Here is a 19,796-nt window from a genome sequence, read left to right on the forward strand (position 1 = left end):
TCTGTGCGCCAGTCGGTAACCACCCTTGGCCAGGACTGCTCCCGCCCGGCTCCTCCTCCCGCCACCTTGCATACCCGCCAAGGACACTGCCCCGCCGGAGTTTCTTGAGGTGCCGCGGAGCTGCCGGCGGGCATGGGGGATGTTGTTACTGCTGTTTCAGCCACACACGGGAAAGACAGACGTTGCCTTCCCTCAGCAGTCCACTTTCTGGGCACCTTAGTAGTCCCGTTTCAAAGCACCTGGCGCAGCAGAGCTAACCCAGCTCCCCGTCCAGCAGCAGCCAACTCTGGGCCGGTCCCACCGCCCGCGGGGAAACACTGTTGCTGCGCTTGGCTCGGCTCTGCAGGCCGCACCCACACCGCCGACCCACGGTACGGAACTGGCCGGGCCGGGCGGTGCTCGGCTGCGGCCGCCCCTGGGAGGCCAGCACGCGCAGCGAGGCGGGGCGGGGCAGTGCGGACCTGAGCCGCCCGGCGCCTTGCGGCTTCTCGCCGCTCCTTGTCGTGATGGAGAGTGCCGAGGCGGCGGGCCTGCTGAGGGAACACGGCCCGGGCGGGCTGCCGCGGTTCCGGACGTACCGCCGGCGGTGGGTCCTGCTGGCCGCCGTATGCCTGCTGAACTGCTCCAACGCCATGGTGAGTGCGGGGCGGCACCGGCCTGTCCGACACCCGCCGGCCGCGGCCGTGACAGCGGGGACGCCCCTCCGGAACGGCAGCCGTGGGCGCGGGAGGAGGTGCGGGGCAGGCGGTGCAACGGTCGTCTCTCCTGCCGCCATGAGGGAGCAGCGCTGGAATGTAGTGCTAGCTGCTGCTGCCTTTGCCGGGGGAGGATGGAGTGATAGGGCGCGCCACTTCTGTCTCTTCCTAGAAGCAGGCAGGCAATCTGCAGGGCTCTACTGCTCACGGCTCTACCGTGTCCCAGATCCACTACCCCATCCTGGGGGCAGCACGACTCGGCTGTGCCCGCGCAGAGTGGAGAAGCCGCAGCTCGAGCGAGAGGCTTTTCCCTTTGGACTTTCTCTTACGGCTTCAGCCCGCACACCCAGGTGCGATCCGGGGCGTAGAGGGGCTGTAATGGGGGTTAAGGAGAGGTTGGGGCCGAAGGGTGTGTGTGATGCAGAAGGGCACAGCGGGGAGTACTGCGGCGTCAGTCCAGACGGAGATGGAGCAAAATGTGTCGTGGAGCACAGCCAAAACCGCTGCCGAGTCCCAGTCGTGGGCCGTGGGAAGGAAGAGGAGGTGTTCAGCGTTTTTTAAGGTCATATTTCAGAGCTATGAACAAGGGAACAGTGTTGAAACTCCTTGGTTAGAGGAGCTGTATTGCTGGCCCGTGACAGCAGCTTTATCTGGTCAGAAAAAGTGCAAGTTTTCTTTTGAGGTCTGTTGCTCATACAGAACAGTATAGGAGTAATTCTGAACCAAACATACTGGTATGTGGACTGTCTATGGTTACAGATACTTGATCTGAAAGACTTGAAAAAGAAGGGATGCTAGATCACACCCCAACTGTTGAACAGATCAAAACAGTTCTGTAGTTCTTGAGATAAATGCATGAAGTTTTCCCTTACCAAGTCCTAATCTTTATTTACCAAGTCATTGAGGACATTGCTAATAATTATCAGACTGATGTAGAATTATTTATGTCCTTGAGGGTTACCATGCTGCGAGTGCAGGCTCTCTGGCAGCTGAGATCAGATACTGCAACCTGCAAACATACATGCCTTGTCAGAGTCTGACTTTGCTGAAACCTTAACTATGAAACTGAAGGATTGCTTTAAAAGGTCCTTTCAATGCATCAGTGAGTATAACCATGTCCTGAATCACGTTGCTGAAAACTTGGTGTCCCTGGAAGATAGTATTGTTGTCTGCCTGCTTGGTCTCTTGACAACTTTCTGGCTTCCACAATGTTATTTTCCCACAGTATGAACTCAAGCCAGAACTTCACCACTTTGGAACTGGGTGCTTGATAAATATCCCAGGGTGGAAATACTGTTTCTAAGCTACTGCAGAGGTCTGGAATGGCAAGTATGCTGACATATAAGTTGTAACTAAGCCTTTACTGACACTAAAGCTAAGTGCTGTTGATAAAAATCACATTGAAATTGAGGGAGTGGTTGAAAGGCCATGAAATCAAAATGGTTGGTTGCTGTTTAAAAGTTCCAGATGAAGAGGTTAATTTGCCAGTTCAGTGGTGTGAAATTTGCTGTGCAAATTTTGTCCTCGTCTTTATGCAGATGTTGCACACATCACCTTGTTCTATGTATTCCTATGTCAGGCTATCTGCAAAATGCAGATGGTGAGGACACATGAATTGAGAATTATATGACTTGGAAAGAACAAAGCACTTCTTGTGCTGGACCAAGCCTGTAGGACAATGCCTTGTATTCCTTACTCTCACCTGTGCACATGTGTGGTTTTCTAGTAGTGGCTTTTGCTGTCACTAAAAGTGGCAGATGGGAGACAATCCTGAGAAGGAGAGAACCAGAGAACAGTGGGATGATGATATAAGGGAAGCTTTTACACCAAAGAGAAACAGCTCCTTACGTGAATCTCTATTACTGACCCGAATTTAAAAACCTCTGTCCCTCCCTACTGTATAAAGCAGGTACTGTCTTACCAGAGATTGGTTCTTATTTCCTAAATATGGCTATTCTGGAAGTTCCTAGCTGACAATGTAATGTAAGAAACCCTTTCATTATCTTAAGAAAGATGTAAGTAGGCATTGATAATGATTTACCTGCTCCCCAAAGTCCTTGGCAGAGAGGTTGTTCTGTTCTCACTATGGCTGAGCTTAGATGATCCCCAGCTGTGTCTTTCAGCACTCATGGTAAGGAGTGACATAACTATGCCTGTGGTCATTGCCCAGAATTGTTTCGCCAAACTGATGCTGTGGGGTTTGAGCATGTGGTTTTGTTTTTTTTTTTTTTACCAAAGATTTAATGTATAAGAGTATTCATGGTGTGCCACCAGCTGCTGTAGCAGTAAACTGACGAGACAAATACTCCCTTCCTGCTTCCCTCCTTTTTGTGAAACCAAACTCGTGGGAACTTTGTGTGTCACAGGAGGAACTTTTTCTTACCTTAGTGCTGGAAACAGAGAACTGCACAGAAGAGTGAAATCAGGAGTGTTTCCTGCCCTGTTCTCTGCTTGTCAGTGTGAGCAGGCTGAGGAGGAGAAGGGGTGTGGAGCAGTGGGTTGTAGCTGGCTCACACTTGGCTGGGTAGTTACCAACTCACCAGCCTGGAGGACTTCCATCAGCACTTAGTGTACTTGTAGTAGGAAGGAGAGGTGCACAAGTAGAGGCTGGCATGCGGCAGGGCAGGGTGCGCACACTCCGTGCCTGCTCCCATCTGCGTGCCTGCTCCCATCTGCCTTGGCAGGGCGCCTGTAGATTAGCATGAATTCTCAGCTGCAGCCACCCAGAGTCTGTGCACTGCCCATCCTCCTGAGAACTCTGTCCACGCAGGGACCCAACCTTTCTGAAGATCACACCTCTGTCCATGCTTCCTAGGCTGCTGTCTCTGGATGGGTGCCTTCAGTTGAGGCCCAGGGCTGTTGGCTTCCAGACTATGTGGCCCTTTTGATCTTGAAGACAGAGAGTCTGGTGACTAGTCCCAAGGGAGGAGTAGGAAGCAGCCTATGTGTCTCAGAAAGGCATCTGACATCACCTTCAAAGCAGCATCCAGGTGCATGGGAAAGAGCATGCTAGCAGTGGGAGAGCTGCTGCAGGCAGTGCCTGCCTGGGACATGGCAAGCAGTGCCTGTTAAAAAGCAGAAGGTCCTGTTTTGTGCAAGTCATCCCCTTTGGCTCATCCATTTTAAGTTGTACATAAAAGGTATTACAGGAGCATTGCTACACTGTGCACAGCTATACAGTATGCCAGCCAGTGATGAGCCCTTTCTATGGCAGCCTTTGCTAGTTGATACCCCCACTGACATAGTAAAATGGCTTAATGGCCACCCTACCTGACTGCATGCAGAGCCACATACCCCTCCAATATCAGTTCCAGTCAGATGATTCAATGCATTTGCTTTCCCTGTTGGTCCCACATGCTCCATGGTTAAAGGAGGTGTGGAGGGGACTCCACTGTCATCTGGGTGCTGAAAGGGTGCTTGCACCAGAGTGCTTGCACTAGAGCAAGCACAGAGCAGTCTTGAGAGGACCTGCTATCCTTTTCATCGGTTGCTGTGCTCACTGTGTAGAGCACAAAGGTTTCACAGCGAAGAGTGTGTACCAAGGTGTGACTCCCTGCCCAGACCAGCACACATTGGAGCTTTGGCTAAACTCGGGAATCACAGTGAGTTGAACATGCTTCTAAGGCTTGAGGTCAGGAGAGGAGTTGAGAGCAGGAATTACAGTTTTTGCATTTGGAGAAGAAATGGTGTCTGCCATTACAGCAGCACTTTCAACATCTTGCTAGATGCACATCTGAAGGGAGGGAAAAGTCCATAAAAATGCTGAAGGATCAAATACTATGATCTACAAGAGAAGGATCCATGACCAGCGATACTGGATTATACTACAGTAGGAGCTTTCATTGAGAACAAATACTGCAAAATCTGTTAGGTAATGCTGGGAAGCAAATTTTCCGATGTTTCAGGGAGCTGTTTTTGTGGAGCTGATTCCAGTAACAGAAGAGGGGCTGCAGTGGTGGCCCCTTTAAGAAGTTGCATGAAGCTTCCCCTGGCCTGAAGTTGGACCTCTGGCCATAAGGAGGAGAAATCACCGGTGAGGGGGCAAGGGGGTGGTTGCAAAAGGAGGGAAAGAGTAGGACAAGAGAGAAGTGACCATGCAGAAACCAAGGTCAGTGAGGGAAGAGAGGAGGTGTGCTGGAGCAGGTGCCTCCCTACATCCCATGGTGAGATGGCAGCTGTTCCCCTGCAACCCACAGAGGGCAACAGAGATCTGCCAGCAGCTTGTGGAGGACCCCATGGCAGAGGGGGTGGCTGTGCCCAGAGGGGCTGTGACTCTGTGGGGAGGTGGCATTGGAGCAGAATGTGCCTGGAGTTCTGCTGCAGAGGAGGAGACCCGCAGGGGGAGAAGGGGAGTCTGTGGGGAGCTGAGGGGTTCATGAAGGACTGTATCCCACGGGAGAGTGTACACATCCACCTCCAGACGAGGAGTCCTCCTCCTATGAGGAGGAAACAGTGGGAGAGACCATCTGGGTGACTGACCATAACCTTCATTCCCTGAGGTGCTGATGAGGGAGGAGGTAGAGAGATGGGGAGCGGGGAGCTGAGCCTAGGAAGAGGGGAGAGGTGGGGTAAGGAGGTCTTAAAGGGCTGGTTGTATTTTTTTCATCATCCTACTCTCTTTTTTTTTTCTGGTTTTGGTCGGTGGTGGATTACATTGATTTTTGTCTTCTTCCTCAAATCAAGTAGTCATGCCTGGTTTGCCCAGGACCATAGTTGGTGAGCAAGTCCTCCTGTCCTTGTCTCAGTCCAATCCACAAGACCTTTGGTTATCTTCTCTCCTCCCTATCCCACCATGAGTCAGAAGTTGAGCAAGTGGTTGCATAGTGCTTAATTACTGTCTGGGCTTAAACCATGAGAGGTTCATGAACCTATTGTGTTTTTTTGATGTTCAAAGGCAAGAGATCATACATGGTGATGTATGTCAATCAGCAGGACACACGGTGGTGGCAGGGGTCATTTTTTGCAGCTTAGTGGCCAATTGAGGTAATCTGGATGGTGAAGGAGAGAGGAGTTCTCTGTTTGTATTCAGAGATTGCAGGGCTTAGACCTCACCTGAAAAGAACTGCATCATATTCAACCTGTTCCTAATTTCTCTGTTGGAGCAACGTAACAACCCCTGCCTGAATGAAAGCAGAAACATACTTTTTCTCTCCAGACCCATCAAGAAACCTACTTCCTGTTTTGAAGAACAAACTCAGGCTTGGACAGGCTAAAACTTCCCATCATCTTTGATACATACACTAGGACTTCAAACTCTTGCTCAGAATAGAAATACAGGACAACCTAAATGCTTGGTTTTCAGCTAGGAATCATTTTACTAGGTCTAGTGCAAGCATGCCAGAGTGCTTGATCCCAGCTTACCTGGATATATGCAGCCACTGAACACAGAATGCTGTGCTCTGGCTTGGGGCATCGTCCTCCTAATGACATCATGAGACTGTCTTGTGTGGAGGGACAGGAGCCATGGAAGTGTACCTGAAGCTGGCTTATCATCTCTTTAATTACACAGTTTCCTGGTACAGTGTTTCATCACCAGCACCTCCATCTGGAACTGAGGATCACTGTTGCTGGAAATACAATGCTGTTTAGAAGTAGTTTAGCGTCTCATAATCAAACTAATGCTTGGTGATGCTTGTAACATTCAAATAGTTACTCTAGCATCAAAAATTTAAATTCCAATCCCAACCTGATAGAGATAGGTTCTGGGAAAAGGTGGTTGAAATTTCTTCTTTAGACAAGATAATTCCATTCTAATGTGTTGTTTCAAGGAGTTGTTAAAAAGCTCATTTTATTAAAGGTCTACCCCAAGTCTCCTAGTGACCTGTAATAGCCTCCTTATTGTCTAATGAGAGTACAATTTCCTTCAGCACCATGTATCTTCATTCGCCTGATTGTAGATGCTCCGTAAACATCTAGTCCACCCTCTGCCAGACCTTTGACTAGTCTCACATGGATATGCCTGAGCCCAGCAGGGAGATGTCCACTTCGTGTTGATTGCAAGGGCTTTTGGTGTGTCAGCTTCTTTCAGAGAAGAAGAAGGGGCTGATGCTAGGAGTCCTTGGTAGGACACCAGTAATGCATTCAAATACATTCATTCTCTGTTACTGCCATTTAGTCATTGCATCCCTACAAGGAGGAGAGTTTAGCTGATTTGCATGTGGCTGTTCTCACACAGTGGCACTAAGAAAGAACATAAGGCCATCTCATCTGATGCCAGCATTTAATGTGGTAGGTTTTACGGTATCTGGCATTTGAGGAGTAAAAAGGAACACTGAACATAAGAAATAGCAGAATGTAGTGACACATCTTCCCCTGAGGTTACCCAAGCCCTTTTTCAGTTACACATTAATGCCGCAGCTGATGCTGTCTGCAGGATGCAAGCTGTGAAGAGGAAGCTTGTGATGGCAGAGAGGGGAATCTGGAAAGAAGCAGTGGCTGGTGTTCTTTTGTAGGAAGCTATAGCTAATGTTTTTGTTCGCATTTCTTTGTTGTCTTGGGTATTCAGCGTCTGCAAGGTCACCTTCTAACAGTGGAGTAGCTTGGTATTTCATGTTATTGAAACTTGTTCTCAGGTTTGGCTAGTGTTTTTGAAAAGGACCAGAGAGCACATGTTTGCAAAGAATCCACAGAAACATCCTTAAATTAGGGTAGTACCCTCATGTCTTTCTTGTGGGTGTGATCTCAGGACCCAATTTGAGGATCAAAGCAGTCCTTGTCTTTCCCAGAAGAAATGGGAAGCAGATGGTTCCCTTATGACACCAGTGTCTAAACTAGGGTTTAGGGAAATGTTTTCAGATACGGTACTGGAAGGAAAAGATGGATAGTTAAGTTAAAGTACCTCTTGTGTTTCTCTGTTACGTGTTCTGATATGTTGAATACTCCAAGTTTCCAGGCCCTTTCCTAACCATTGAGCACTCATAGGATAGTACCAAATAGCATTTCCCTCAGGTGACACAAAGCAGAGCTATTCTTACAAGGTCACATCCAGTAGTTACAAGTGCAGCTATGAATACCTACCAGGCTTAGTTTAAGAGGCTCTCAGTTGCACAGGAGGTGGCAGCCTGTTTTGTTGATGTCTATCATGGAAAGATTTCTTGTGTTTTATATCAGATAAGTGTATCAGGGTCCAACATGTTCAACCAGGGGACAGAAAAAGGTACTGATCTCTGCTTCCTCCAGCTCCCAGCAGCAGGGCTAGGGGATTAGGGGTGAGATAGTGAAATGGATGAGGTGCTCTGGGCCAAGATAATGGTATCAGTGGTAAAACAGTTCTAGCAGAAGTAAATGCAGACACCAGGGGTTTGAATTTTTAGTACCAGCCTTAACATCCTAATTTCAAACAAAGACTTAAGATAGCAAGCTCCTGCATAACAGGCAGTTTGAGAGGATGCTGAATTTCTGTTCTGGTGGGGTGTTCTTGCTTACCCATCTTTGCTCTCTTCTCTGCAGGTATGGCTGACATTTGCTCCTGTGGCTGATAAGACGGCTGCCTACTTCCACATTTCCCTGGAGGTGGTCAACTGGCTCTCAACAGTGTACCTCCTCATCTCGATCCCATTTGGTGTGGTGGCAACATGGGTCCTCGACAGTGTGGGGCTCAGATGTGCTGTGAGTTGAACTGTTCTGAAGATTTTTCACCTAGAGGTAGCAGTAGCTGCAAAAAGCACTAACATGCATACTGTGAATAGGAGTCTGCCAAATGCTGCAGAGGATGAACACACTGAAGCTCTGTCCCAGTTCAGTAATAGCTATCACATCACTTCTGAGGTGGGGAGCAAGAGTTTGCTATAGAAAAGTGCGAGGACAGTTGTTTTGTTTGCATGGCCAGTTTAAGGAGCATCTGGGCAAAGTGCTGTCAGCTCAGAGTTTGGTCTATGCTAAGCCACTTTGGAATCTCTACAGTTTTCTCAGAAGCATATATATTGTGGAAGGTGGCATTGAATCTCTAGCATGCCAATTGTACAGAAGAGCATTTGCAGGAATTGTATACTGGATGACTTATTGTCATGGTCTTTGGATTGTCACAGCAAAATGTGGGTGACAGCACAAACTTGCGAACAGTGTAATTAGTAAAATTTTTATTTCCCATCAATTCCATGACAGTGGTGTAGTCCTTATGTGGGATCAGGACAGACAGTTTGCTCCCTAAGAAACTTGTAACTCTTACTGTTGGATCAGGAGCATTGTGCTGTGGCCCAAAGAGGTGGGGATGGTCTGCAGGCAGCCTTCCATGCAGTTATTACTAACACGCATTGTCTCCTGTAGTGCATCTGAGACCTTGCTCATGCTACTCTGTTGCACTAAGTTCTGCTTTTCAGGCTTCAGCACATCACCTCTGGCTGTTTTTGCTTGTTGCAGGTGATCCTGAGCGCGTGGCTGAACATGACCGGTAGCATCATCCGGATGTTCAGCGTCCTGAAGTTCCTGAGCTTGGGTTCTCAGAGTTACTGGTACCTCTTTATTGGGCAATGCATCTGTGCACTGGCACAGCCCCTTATCATCTTTTCACCGACAAAACTGGCAGCATTATGGTTCCCAGACCACCAGAGAGCAACAGCAAATATGATGGCATCGATGTGTAAGTGACAAAATAACGTTGCTGCATCCCAGAACTTTCTAGCATTTGTTTGACTTTCAGAGGCAGCAGGAAGAGGAAATCGTCTGTATAAGAGCCATTTAGCCCCGGAAATACAGCTCTGCCCAAGAATATTATAGTCATATGCAATAAACCAGTGCCTTCAAGGCCACTTAAGACTGATAGGCATTTTCGTGCTGGGCAGCAAGAAGTGAGCCTTGGCCACATCCAGATGCAGAAATCAAAACAAGCCACCCAGTCTCCCAATGCTCTTTTTCTGCCATGATGAGCTGATCATTTTTGCCTATCATGCAGACGGGGACAGCCCTCAGTGTTATTAACTCTAGAGTCTCTAATGGCCTCATTTCTGCTGCTTGTTAGGGAGGTGTCTAAATTGCATGTGATGCCATTGGTCACAGGTGCCAAATTCTGTAACCAGAATGAGGTGAGGCTGCTGCAGCAATTTTGTGCACCAGTTTGTCCAGTAATATTCCCAATTAGTATGTCTGCACACACAGATAAAACATACTCAGCTGGCCACACAAACATGTTTGGGATGTTAAATGGAGCAGGACTACCTATGTAGAAACTATCTGCATTGCAAAGTGCCCGAAAGCTGGGAACCTGGAGGGAGCTCTGCTCTCATTTCTCTCTTGGCTCCTTTGGGCCCTGCTAGAGAGAGGGTACTGCACTTGACAGACCTGTTTCCTCCCTCCATGTGGCATTTTCCCCAGCAGCCAGAAGAACTCTCCTTTCTCCAAGGACTTGAGAGGTGCCACAGAATATGGGCCGGCTCATTGTCTCCAACTGGGAAATCTCCTGTGTGGGAGAGCCCCACCTGCCCTTTCCTCAAAACAGCCAACAGCTGACTTCCCTCTCCACTGCCTTGGACTTGTGGGATGGGGTAGGCATGGAAAAAGGGGAGTATAAGAGCTCTCCTATACAGCCTTCCTAATGCTGCTGCAAACCCAGAGCATAGGCACTGTTGTTCAGCGAGGATGGATTTATGATGTCCAAAAAAATACGTTATTTTTAGCACTGCCCTCCCTTTAATAGGATGAACTTGATAGCTTACCTTATTTCCCAGGACTGAGATAGACCCTCACCTTCCCTGCTAGCGAAGGAGCTCTGGTGTCAGTATGGTGCAAATACAGATACTACCAAGGGCCTGAAGGACCCACGCCTGCAGACACTTCGCTCTTTTTAAGTAACAGAGCAGCCAAAGAGCATTTGATTCACACAGTGTCCTCAGTCCTTATAGGATCAAATTAATTTGAATGTAGGAGGAACAAAACTGAAGAGCAAGGAACAGTGGAAACCCAAGACCTGAAGATGTTCAATCTGCGGCACATTAAGATATCAGCGTGAGGACTGGACTGTGATTATTATCTGCTGCAGCCCTGCATATTGCTGCATAGAGGCCTTCCATTAATAATGGCCATTTATATCTGCTACTGTCTGCTGTATAAAGGCAGGATTTAATTTCAAACAAGTTTAAGATTGTCTAGAAGAAGCACCTGTCACAGCCCCAGTCATTTACTCCAGAGGTTAATTACTCCACTGGCAAATGTCTATATTTTACTTCCCATCTCAGTATTCCTAATCCTCCAGCTATTCAGTCTTGTTGCACCTGTTTTTCAGTTAGTTATGGACAGAGTTACCTCTTCTCTCCTTTGTCTTGGAAGACTGAACAGCTCCAACCTAGTGTCTTTACAGGCCTATTTCCCTTTGCCTCTTCACATGTCTCCATGTCTGCCTGTTGCTCACATAGGCTTTTTCTTCTAGCTTCCTCTAATTTAACAATACCTATTTCCTGTGTTAATGCCAGAACAGCACTCAGCAGTGCTGTCAGTATCAGTGCTGCACACAGAAGCTGGCCCTATGGCCTCCTGTCAGTATCCCCACAGGTCCTGTTAGCACCTCTGGGTAGGCTTCCCTGTGCTTGTGTACAGACAAAAACAGACCCTGTACCCAGGATCCCGCTGAGCAACTGAAATCACTATGACTCAACTGTGCTCTTGAGAATTTGTTAGCTCTCAGTCCTCTGCATTGCTTGGAGAGGTTTAACTCACAGAGAAGCAATGCAGACCAAGAACTGATCTCCTGTGAAGACCATGAGCACTTGTCTTGTGCCAGACAGAAGAAAAACTTGAGTCCACTGAAGTCACCTCCATCCATGGCATTCTTCGTTTGCCCTGGCTTAATGTTCTATGATTCTATGCCATTTTTTGCATCCAAAAGAGTTTTAGTGCATCAGCATTGCTGCTCACAAAGCACACAGCCCTATTGAGGCTGTTGTGTTCTGGACTTTATTCTCAGGGCTGAAGGCCAGTCTTACCAGTAAAGACTGAGGTGAAGAAGGCATTGAATACTCTGGCTTTTTCCATGTCCTTTGTCACCAAGTCTCCTGGCCAATCCAGCACCAGGCACACATTTTCCCTAACTTTCCTTTTGATTCAAGTAAAGGGAATGGAGCATCTGTCATGCCAACTGAGGCTGAGAGAGCTGGGACTGTTCACCCTTGAGACAGTTCGGGGGGATCTTGTCTGTACATGTACATGCCTAATGGCACAGGGTGAGTAAAGGAGGGAAAGCAACTCTATTTGTTACTGCTGTTCTATAGCATCAGCACAGGTGATGTGGATTTGTCTATCTTCATTTTGTCCCTTCATCTCAGCATTTACTGAGGCAGCCATGTGCAGATGAGGACACTGTAATTCACTAGATGAAAACCAGTTTACAGGAGCTGGGGGTTGTAGGGAGACAGGCTTGTAGAATCAACTTTGTGGAGGTGAAGGAAGCAGTTGTGGCAGTAGTAAGACCACACAGTCAACTTCTCCAAATGTTCCCCTCCTGGTTTCTCCCTACGTGTGCCTTATTCTGTCCTTATCCATTGCTCTGCTTCACACTGCAGCTCTGGTACTAACTGGGGTAGGAGTGGACACATGACTCTGACTGCTTGAATGAAAAAAAAAAAAAATGTTTCTGTTTTATTTCCTTCCAGCCAATCCCTTGGGTGTTCTTATAGCAAATTTACTGTCACCTGCACTGGTTCCAGAAGGAAAGCACATCCCATTGATGGTAAATGAAACTGCTCTAATCAGACAGTTGGGCAGATTGGGGTCCTCCTGTTTTCTTTACTTGGAGGTGGTAGAGCTGGAAAGAGTAGTAACATGTATTTATTTTGTGTTGCATAGCTGGGTGTTTATACTGTCCCAGCAGTAACAGCCTGTGCTCTAGCAACTGTGGGAATTCATGAGAAGGTTCCTCCAACGCCTCCTTCAGCCAGTGCCACTTATTCCACCTCTCAGCCATTTCTCACGGGGCTCAAAATGGTAAGTGCCGTAGCACAGAGAGGGACCAGTGCTGGAGTGAGGGATGCAGCCCTGCCAGACAGGGGTATGCTGGGGAATCTTCTGACAAAGCAGACTCTGTGTTCCACTGTCAAACCTGCAGTGAAAACCTCCCTGAAGGAGACCAGGATCCTTCCTTAGGAAGTGGAAGCTACTCACAGCAAAGCTTCAAAAGACACTGGGTGTCTGGCTGTGGCTGCTGTTGTTCAGTTAGCTCAGACAGGAGCATCTGGGCTTATCCAAGAGAATCATACATGTGAGCCTTCTGAGCAGATCTGGTAAGAGGTAGGACAGCACATGGTAAATCAAGGGAAGAATTTGGGCACTTGCTCCCTATGTGGTCTACATTTTAACTTGTTCTCTGGCTGAACTGAAGAGGGAGTCAAAAGTCCTCTAATGATCAGAGTATTGCCCTTGCCAACATCTCCAGCTGAGGGATCAGAGCCACTAACCCTCAGGTCTGCTGTCACAGACTGGCTTTTTTTTCCCCTCCTCTTGTTTAAAGGATACATTAACTTCTTTCTCTAGCTCCTGAGGAACAAGCCATACATCATCCTGGCGGTGTGCTTTGGAGGAGGAATTGGGATGTTCACCTGTTTTTCAGCTCTGCTAGAACAGATCCTTTGTGAAAAGGGATATTCAAATGTGAGTCTTCCTCCTTTCCTCCCTGTTGCTCACAGCATCTATGATACAATCAAAATTATTTTCCCTGATAAAGGACTCAACAAAGTGAAGGCAGTTGAATATGCTGCACTGTGTCATATCTTACTTGCCCACGTTATTTGATATAGATTAAGCAGTGCAGCAATCCAGAGCACAATCACTCTCTCAGCATAATGGGTGATTGGCGTTTTCATTACTACCCATGTCCAGGCCCCCCTTTGCCAATGAAACACCTTTACTCTTCAAACACTTTTTAGGAAAAAAGAATATCGTGGTTTTTTTCTAAGCCACTCCAGAGCACTGATGTCTATACAGCCTTCTAACACTTTCCCCAGAGTAGGATGGGAGCCATACAGGCCCTGAAGTGAAGGTGAAGGCAGGCTGATTCAAGTGCTTTTCCCCTTTTGCATGGTCTTACATGATGCCAGGGGAAGTCCCAGGTTCTATGGCAGCTGTTTTCCCATCCCTCCCTAGCTAGCCACTGCTGCTTTTACTGTTGAGCACAATGTGTGCACAGCTGGTTCCTCCTGCTCTTTCTCTGCAAAGGGCTGCCCATATATTTACCCTTCAGGCTGGCAGCACTTCAGGCCTGCTGCTCACATCCCTATAGAGGTCCTCTTAAAACACCCCTCCAGCTCCATATAATTATGTGCACATCTACATGTAGGGTCTCTGTTCACCTTCTGTTAACCCCAAGTCTGATACCTACCTCAGTGTTCCATAGCCAGGTCACATTAGCATACTCCATCAGCTTTTAACTGGAAACCTTTTAAACTTTGCAGACTTGCTTTCTGCATCATGGGGCTTTTTTTTTCTGGCTTGCCCTGGCCCCTTAGCCCACAGAAGCCGTTCCAGATGCCCTTTTCTTCCATTCTGCTCCTGAAAGTCCCAGAAATGTTTGCCCAAATTTGTTAAAACTTACCTGCTTTCAGAGTTTATGCCTGCATTTGAATTCTTACGGAGCTGAAGGAGAGTGACACACAAACATAGTCATGTCAGGCAAACAAGTACCCTGTCCTAATTGCTGCTCACTGCCTCTCTAATTAGACCTCTTTGCTACAGCCTTTGTCATATAACATGCTCTGCAGCTACCAGCCTTGTGGAAGGTGTTCCACCAGTGCAGGTCCCTGGTAAGAAAAGGTCCAGGAGCATCAGTATAAACAGGAGTAGATCCCAAAGCAGTTTGACCTGTTATCACAAGTGTGGACAAGATGCATGATTGCCCTTGGAGAAGCCAAGAACAGTCTTGTGCCTGAGCTAGAAGCATTTAATACTAGTGACTTGCTGCTGCTCTGCACCCAGCCTCTCTTGCTGGGTGTGCAAAGCCTTGCCATCCATTGAGACCATGGGAGTGCTATCACCCTGCTGTCCCCACAAACTGCACCAGCACCTGGGCTCCATAAATATTTGCTACTCAGAGCCCTCTGGAAGCCTCAGCCATTGCAACAGTCAGGAAAACTTTATCTGCCTCAATAAGTGACCCACTAGCAGCAGGCAGTTGAGTCAGTGACATTAAAACCTGTTTCCTAACTGCTCTCATTGCTCAGTAACTTGTTCTTCTGCCCTCCAGGAATTTGCTGGCTTAAATGGTGCACTGTTCACAGTGTGTGGCTTGCTGGGTGCTCTTCTGCTAGGCCTGTATGTAGACCGGACAAGGAATTTTATAGAGTCCACTAAGATTTTTTTCTGTCTGAGTTCACTTGCCAGCATCATGTTCGCAGTGGTGAGTTGTCTCTTGCATTGCACCATACCCATGAACTTAGTTCTCTTGCTATCTGATAACTCGTAAATTCAAGCCAAGGTCATTTGATGTCACAGTAACTATTAAACCACATGCTATGCTTTGAGTTTTTCTCTCTGAGATAGGAATGTTTTAAAGGAAAACCCTTTATTGAGGATTTCACAGTCATGTGCAGAGCCTAGAGTGTTTCAGGATTTAAGTAAATTGGCATAATTTTACATGCTGATATTCGATCACCATGTTTGTTTACCAGCCCTGAGAGCATTCTTTGCAAACAGAAATGGATTTGCTAAATATTGGTCTTACAGAAATTAAGAAGAGTGCTACGAATTCCCCAAGACCTGCTTTTTAATGGTGGTGGCTGCCAGTAGTGTAGGGTTAGCAGAAAGGACCTAAGTTACGTGCCTTAGTTCTGCAGTGGTTCCCTGAGGAGAACAAGACAAGGGAGGAGAGACACAAAAGGGGGACACTTGAATCTATCTGGGAGGAGTGCAGAACTTGGAGACTTTACATCCATGACGCTGGAGGGCATGCACTGCAGTCAAGTATAGTCATTGCCAGCAAGAACCTGAGAACGAGGCACAGGATTTCTTGAAGACCCACACTGGTGTAGGTCTCTGCTTTCCCAACAAGCCTATGTTGTGCATTTATCCTGTGTGCTGGAAAACCCAGGCTTTCCATAGAGCATGATCACACCTCTCCCTGAGCTAGGACCCCAGTGATGTTAGCTCCACTTTGGAGAGAGACAAACAGAATGTCTTTCTTAGTGTAGAACAAGGCACCTAAAACAGACCTGTCATTTCTCCCTTTAGTACTCTGGCATTGGCTGGGGGTTGCTCTGAATGCAAGCCAGCATGCCTGGGCTCAGGTAAAGCACACAGAAGGCCACAGGCTGTGTCAGGAACAATGAGCAAACCTCCCGGTCCTCCCTTTCCCTCCATCCCCTTCATCCCAACAGATAAACTTTTAATTCACAATAGTGAAACAAAAAATACTCAATTCAAATCTTCTTGATGCCTTGGCTCCTTGAACTTGGATTCCAGTAACACAGTTTTTCTGCCTTTACCACTTTATCTGTGCCAGGCCTGCTGTAGCCATGCCAGGACAGGTATCTTGTGTTCCTCTGGGAATAACATGGTTAAAGGAGGTATCTGCTCTGTAGCTGCAGGATATATGTCCTTGACTTTGGGTGGACACGACCATGCTCTTTTTTCAGAGTCTCAGACAAAGCTATTTTTAGATACTAAACTCATCTTCAAGGTTTGTGAATGTTTCAGGTAGGATTTTTTTTGTTTTGGTTTTTTGGGGTTTTATTGGTGGCAAAATCCTAAGGTTACAAAGATGAGCCTGACATGATAAGGAATAGTAACCCAATGCAAACACCACGTCTGCAATGTTAGTTTGCATTGGGATGAAGGTGTATGTTTCACTTGTTTATGGAGATATGCTGATTATACTTGTGCTAAGTTACTGGACAGGGAGCTGCATCACAGTAATATGACCACAGGTAATTCTGCTCATCCTTCCTCTTGCTTAAATTCAACAGATAAGTCTCCATTGTGTAGCCATTTATTGACTCTAGAGGGTTGGAGCTAAAAGGGAGGTTTCAGGAACAGGTAGGAAAAGGTACTGGTGAGAGCAATGAGCCCTTGGGACTTCCTGCAGGTTATGGGTTCAGAGGCTTCTTGTGCAGCAGTGCTAATACTGAATCTTTGGTTTTGCTCTTCTCCTTGCAGACTTCTCGGTTTAGGCACCAGGCCATCACACTGGCCATCAGCAGCTCACTCTTTGGTTTCTTCGGTTTTGCCATCTATCCCATTGCCATGGAGCTGGCTGTGGAGTGCTCCTACCCTGTGGGAGAGGGCACATCTACAGGCCTGATTTTTGTTGCAAGGTAAGCAAGCACGTTAAATCCAATTAACATCTGAGTTTGTGTTCGCACACAAGCAGGAGTAACTTGTTGGAGCCTTAAGCAGTGACCTGGTGCCACATGTGAGTGTCAATTGCAGCTGCAGCAGCAGAAAATATCAGCCAAGGAGGGGCGTTAGACACCACCTTTGAAGACTGCTGTCTCCCACTGGTTGTGGACTTTGTTGCTGCTGCCAGCCAGGTGTGAATGAGGAGGAGACTGAAGTCATACCCTGACTTCTTCCCATCCTCAGCTCTGCAGTGAGGGATATTTCCAAGTCCCTGCCAATTGACTAAGCCTCAGCTCCTCGGTAGCTGTAGTTCAGCGCCTGCCATTTCCCAGTGATCCTGGCACGCTGGCCCATGTCTGTGGCTATGCTGAAAGGCTGGCCTGGACACCCTGACAGCCAAGGCCAGTTGACCAAGTCCCTGGGCCAAAGGAAGCCAGCAGTAGTACTCTCTGCCAGGAGGACCCTGCTCCAGAAAGGGGCTTCACTGTCTTCCCACTGGGGAGACTGGACTTGTCAGTAGCCGTGATGCCATGACTGCATGTTGGCTTCTCCCTACAGCCAGATTGAAGGTGTCATTTTAATGATTCTGCTACAAGCCCTCACTGTGCGTGTTGCTGAGGTCCCATCCTCCACCTGCACCCTTGGCCAAGATGGGTCCCTGGATTGGACAGGTAAGTATGTCCTTGGGAAATTATGCCAGACATTTGGTGGCATCCCATATACTTCCCAACTCTATACCAGTCTCACTGTGAGAGAACCTGCAAGACTGATTCCTGTTTAGCGTATCTGTTTGCCATCTTTCCCAATCTGATGGTGCACTCCTTGCTGCTCCTGCAAAACCAGGCCTGCAAGATTGAAATGGGAAGACCGCTAAGGTGCCATGAATGCTGCTGCTGGCTCTGGGTTAAAATTTGTCTTACAGCTATTCTGCAGAGATCTGAGCTTCACCAAGCTAGAAAGCAGCTCTTTTGGGGTGAAGACACAGTTCACTTAGCACAGCCTGTGCTGCTTTGCAGTCTGGGAGACCAAGACTCAGAGTGTATTGACTGACTTCACACACAGCTGCCTGGGTTTGTAACATGCTCGTACAGCTCTGTTCTGACTTATTCCACATTTACCTTCATTTCCTACCTGGTCAGGAGAAGAGACAGCTACTGAGATGAACAGGAGCACAAACGTGTTTTCACTGCAGGCTAAACCCTCCCTGGTCTTATCTCCCAACTGGTTCATATTTATGTAACACTGACACCAAGTCCTGGGGAAACATGGTAACACAGAGGCTGGCAATATATCTTGCCTGACTGAGCAGAAACTCCCCAGAACAAGTTCCACTGGCTGGCGGGGATCAAGACTTCAGAATAACAGCCCAAAAAAAGTAATTTGACTGCTTCATGTCTGAAAGCCCACAACTCTCCATCTCATCCAATCAGAGCTGGATCTCAGGATGAGGTACCCATTCCTACTCATTTTGTGATCTGATACATGCAAGGACATGAAGATGTTTATCTGAGACAGTGATGAAATGAGAATGTGACTGCTTCCAGGCTTTGTTGCATAGGCTTTTAAATTGATTTTTTTTTTCTTCAGAAAAAGCTTTTCCAACACAATTTTTTCTTTGGTTAACTTCCATCATCCTTAGTGAACCTTTCCTACACTTTGCTCTCAGATAATGTAACAGGAAGCACTACTTGTTCTCTTATGAAGCTCCAGTATTTTGATTTAGTCTTTCCTGTACCTTCCCTACTCTCCAACACACAGACGTACACACATATGCAGAAAAACACACTCTCACAAACACCCTGTGTGCCCAAGCATACAGCCTCCAACCTGTGTCCTCATGCAGGACGAGTCCTGGAAACCTTCCACTTTTCACCGAAGTTGTCTCCTATGCCAGTGTTACATGAGACATGGTTTGGCTGGCACCAAACTGGCGTTGTCTTGCTCTGAGCAGCACACTGTCCTCAGTGGTAGCCCTTGGGAGGACATCACCCCGCCTTTGCAGTTGCTGGAGAGCTGGTTTCTATATGGACTTCTACATCCATGGGCAGTTGTGAATTCACCATCTAAAAGTGTGTTTTTCTTGCAGCTCCGGTACTGGTGCTGGCTGGCCTCTGCAGTGCTATGGCTTGCTTCTATGTCATCTTCTTCCACACTGACTATAAACGGCTCCATGCTGAGAGAAACAGAGGTGACTTGGTCAAGGCAGAAGATACAGCAACAGCAGACACTCCTGACGCCTAACCAGGCCAAAAAGGGGATGCCAAGGGCCCAGTAAGAGAAGGACTCAGGCCTGTGGGCACGGACTATGACTACAAATGCTCAGCTGGCACACCAGGATCTCTGGGTCCTGTTGCGCAAGCAGCAGCAACTGAGTCACTGGAGCACCTTTGCTGTGCTTTCTCCAATCTTGTATTTTTGAGTCTGGGCTGTAAGAAAGGCTGTGCTGACAGATAGGTCAAAGTGGGACTGGACAACTACGCAGGTAATGGGGATTTTTGGCTGACTTGTTTCGTGCTAAAGAAATGTTGCAGAAGAGAGAAGCATCATACTTCAGCCATTTTTTCATTTTCATGTACTTGGATCATGGGTGACACTTTCAGAAGGATGGAAGCCATGCCTATCACAAACATAGTGGAAAACTTCTGTTTAAGGACTGTGATTCTTGCATAGCGTAACAACTCTTTCACTGTAAGGTTGGAGCTACTTGTGCCTACTGCCTAAAGGGCAGTAGGAGCTAGAGCATCCTTCTGTTGCAGCAAGGAATTGCAGGTATGTGATCTGTAATCCAGGATAATTTTATGTTTACAAACACTATGTTTTTTAATAAAGGATGATTTAAGTAAAGATTAC

The 19,796-nt window shown here is 47.4% G+C and overlaps 1 protein-coding gene across 2 annotated transcripts; it reads left to right on the forward strand.

The window, feature by feature from the left end:
* The first annotated feature begins 465 nt into the window (after positions 1 to 465).
* On the forward strand, positions 466 to 19,790 carry SLC49A3 (solute carrier family 49 member 3). 2 transcript variants are annotated; one of them, XM_062018683.1, is made up of 10 exons: positions 466 to 635; positions 8,145 to 8,303; positions 9,054 to 9,273; positions 12,275 to 12,351; positions 12,468 to 12,605; positions 13,152 to 13,268; positions 14,857 to 15,009; positions 16,764 to 16,921; positions 17,505 to 17,617; positions 19,033 to 19,790. In XM_062018683.1, exons 1-10 carry the CDS (start codon positions 507 to 509, stop codon positions 19,185 to 19,187), a joined length of 1,419 nt encoding a protein of 472 aa, XP_061874667.1. In that variant the 5' UTR covers positions 466 to 506; the 3' UTR covers positions 19,188 to 19,790. The 2 variants fall into 2 exon arrangements, with proteins under 2 accessions (XP_061874667.1, XP_061874668.1); XM_062018684.1 differs by lacking the exon at positions 14,857 to 15,009.
* Positions 19,791 to 19,796: the final 6 nt, after the last annotated feature.

This window comes from Colius striatus, chromosome Z (assembly GCF_028858725.1).
Source record: "Colius striatus isolate bColStr4 chromosome Z, bColStr4.1.hap1, whole genome shotgun sequence".
Lineage (NCBI taxonomy): Eukaryota > Metazoa > Chordata > Aves > Coliiformes > Coliidae > Colius > Colius striatus.

Coding starts and splice junctions, on each gene's coding strand:
- SLC49A3 (XM_062018683.1), top strand. CDS start 507: ATGGAGAGTGCCGAGGCGGCGGGCCTGCTGAGGGAACACGGCCCGGGC. Junction 13,269..14,856: donor GTGAAAAGGGATATTCAAAT/GTGAGTCTTCCT, acceptor TCTGCCCTCCAG/GAATTTGCTGGCTTAAATGG. Junction 17,618..19,032: donor TGGGTCCCTGGATTGGACAG/GTAAGTATGTCC, acceptor TTTTTCTTGCAG/CTCCGGTACTGGTGCTGGCT.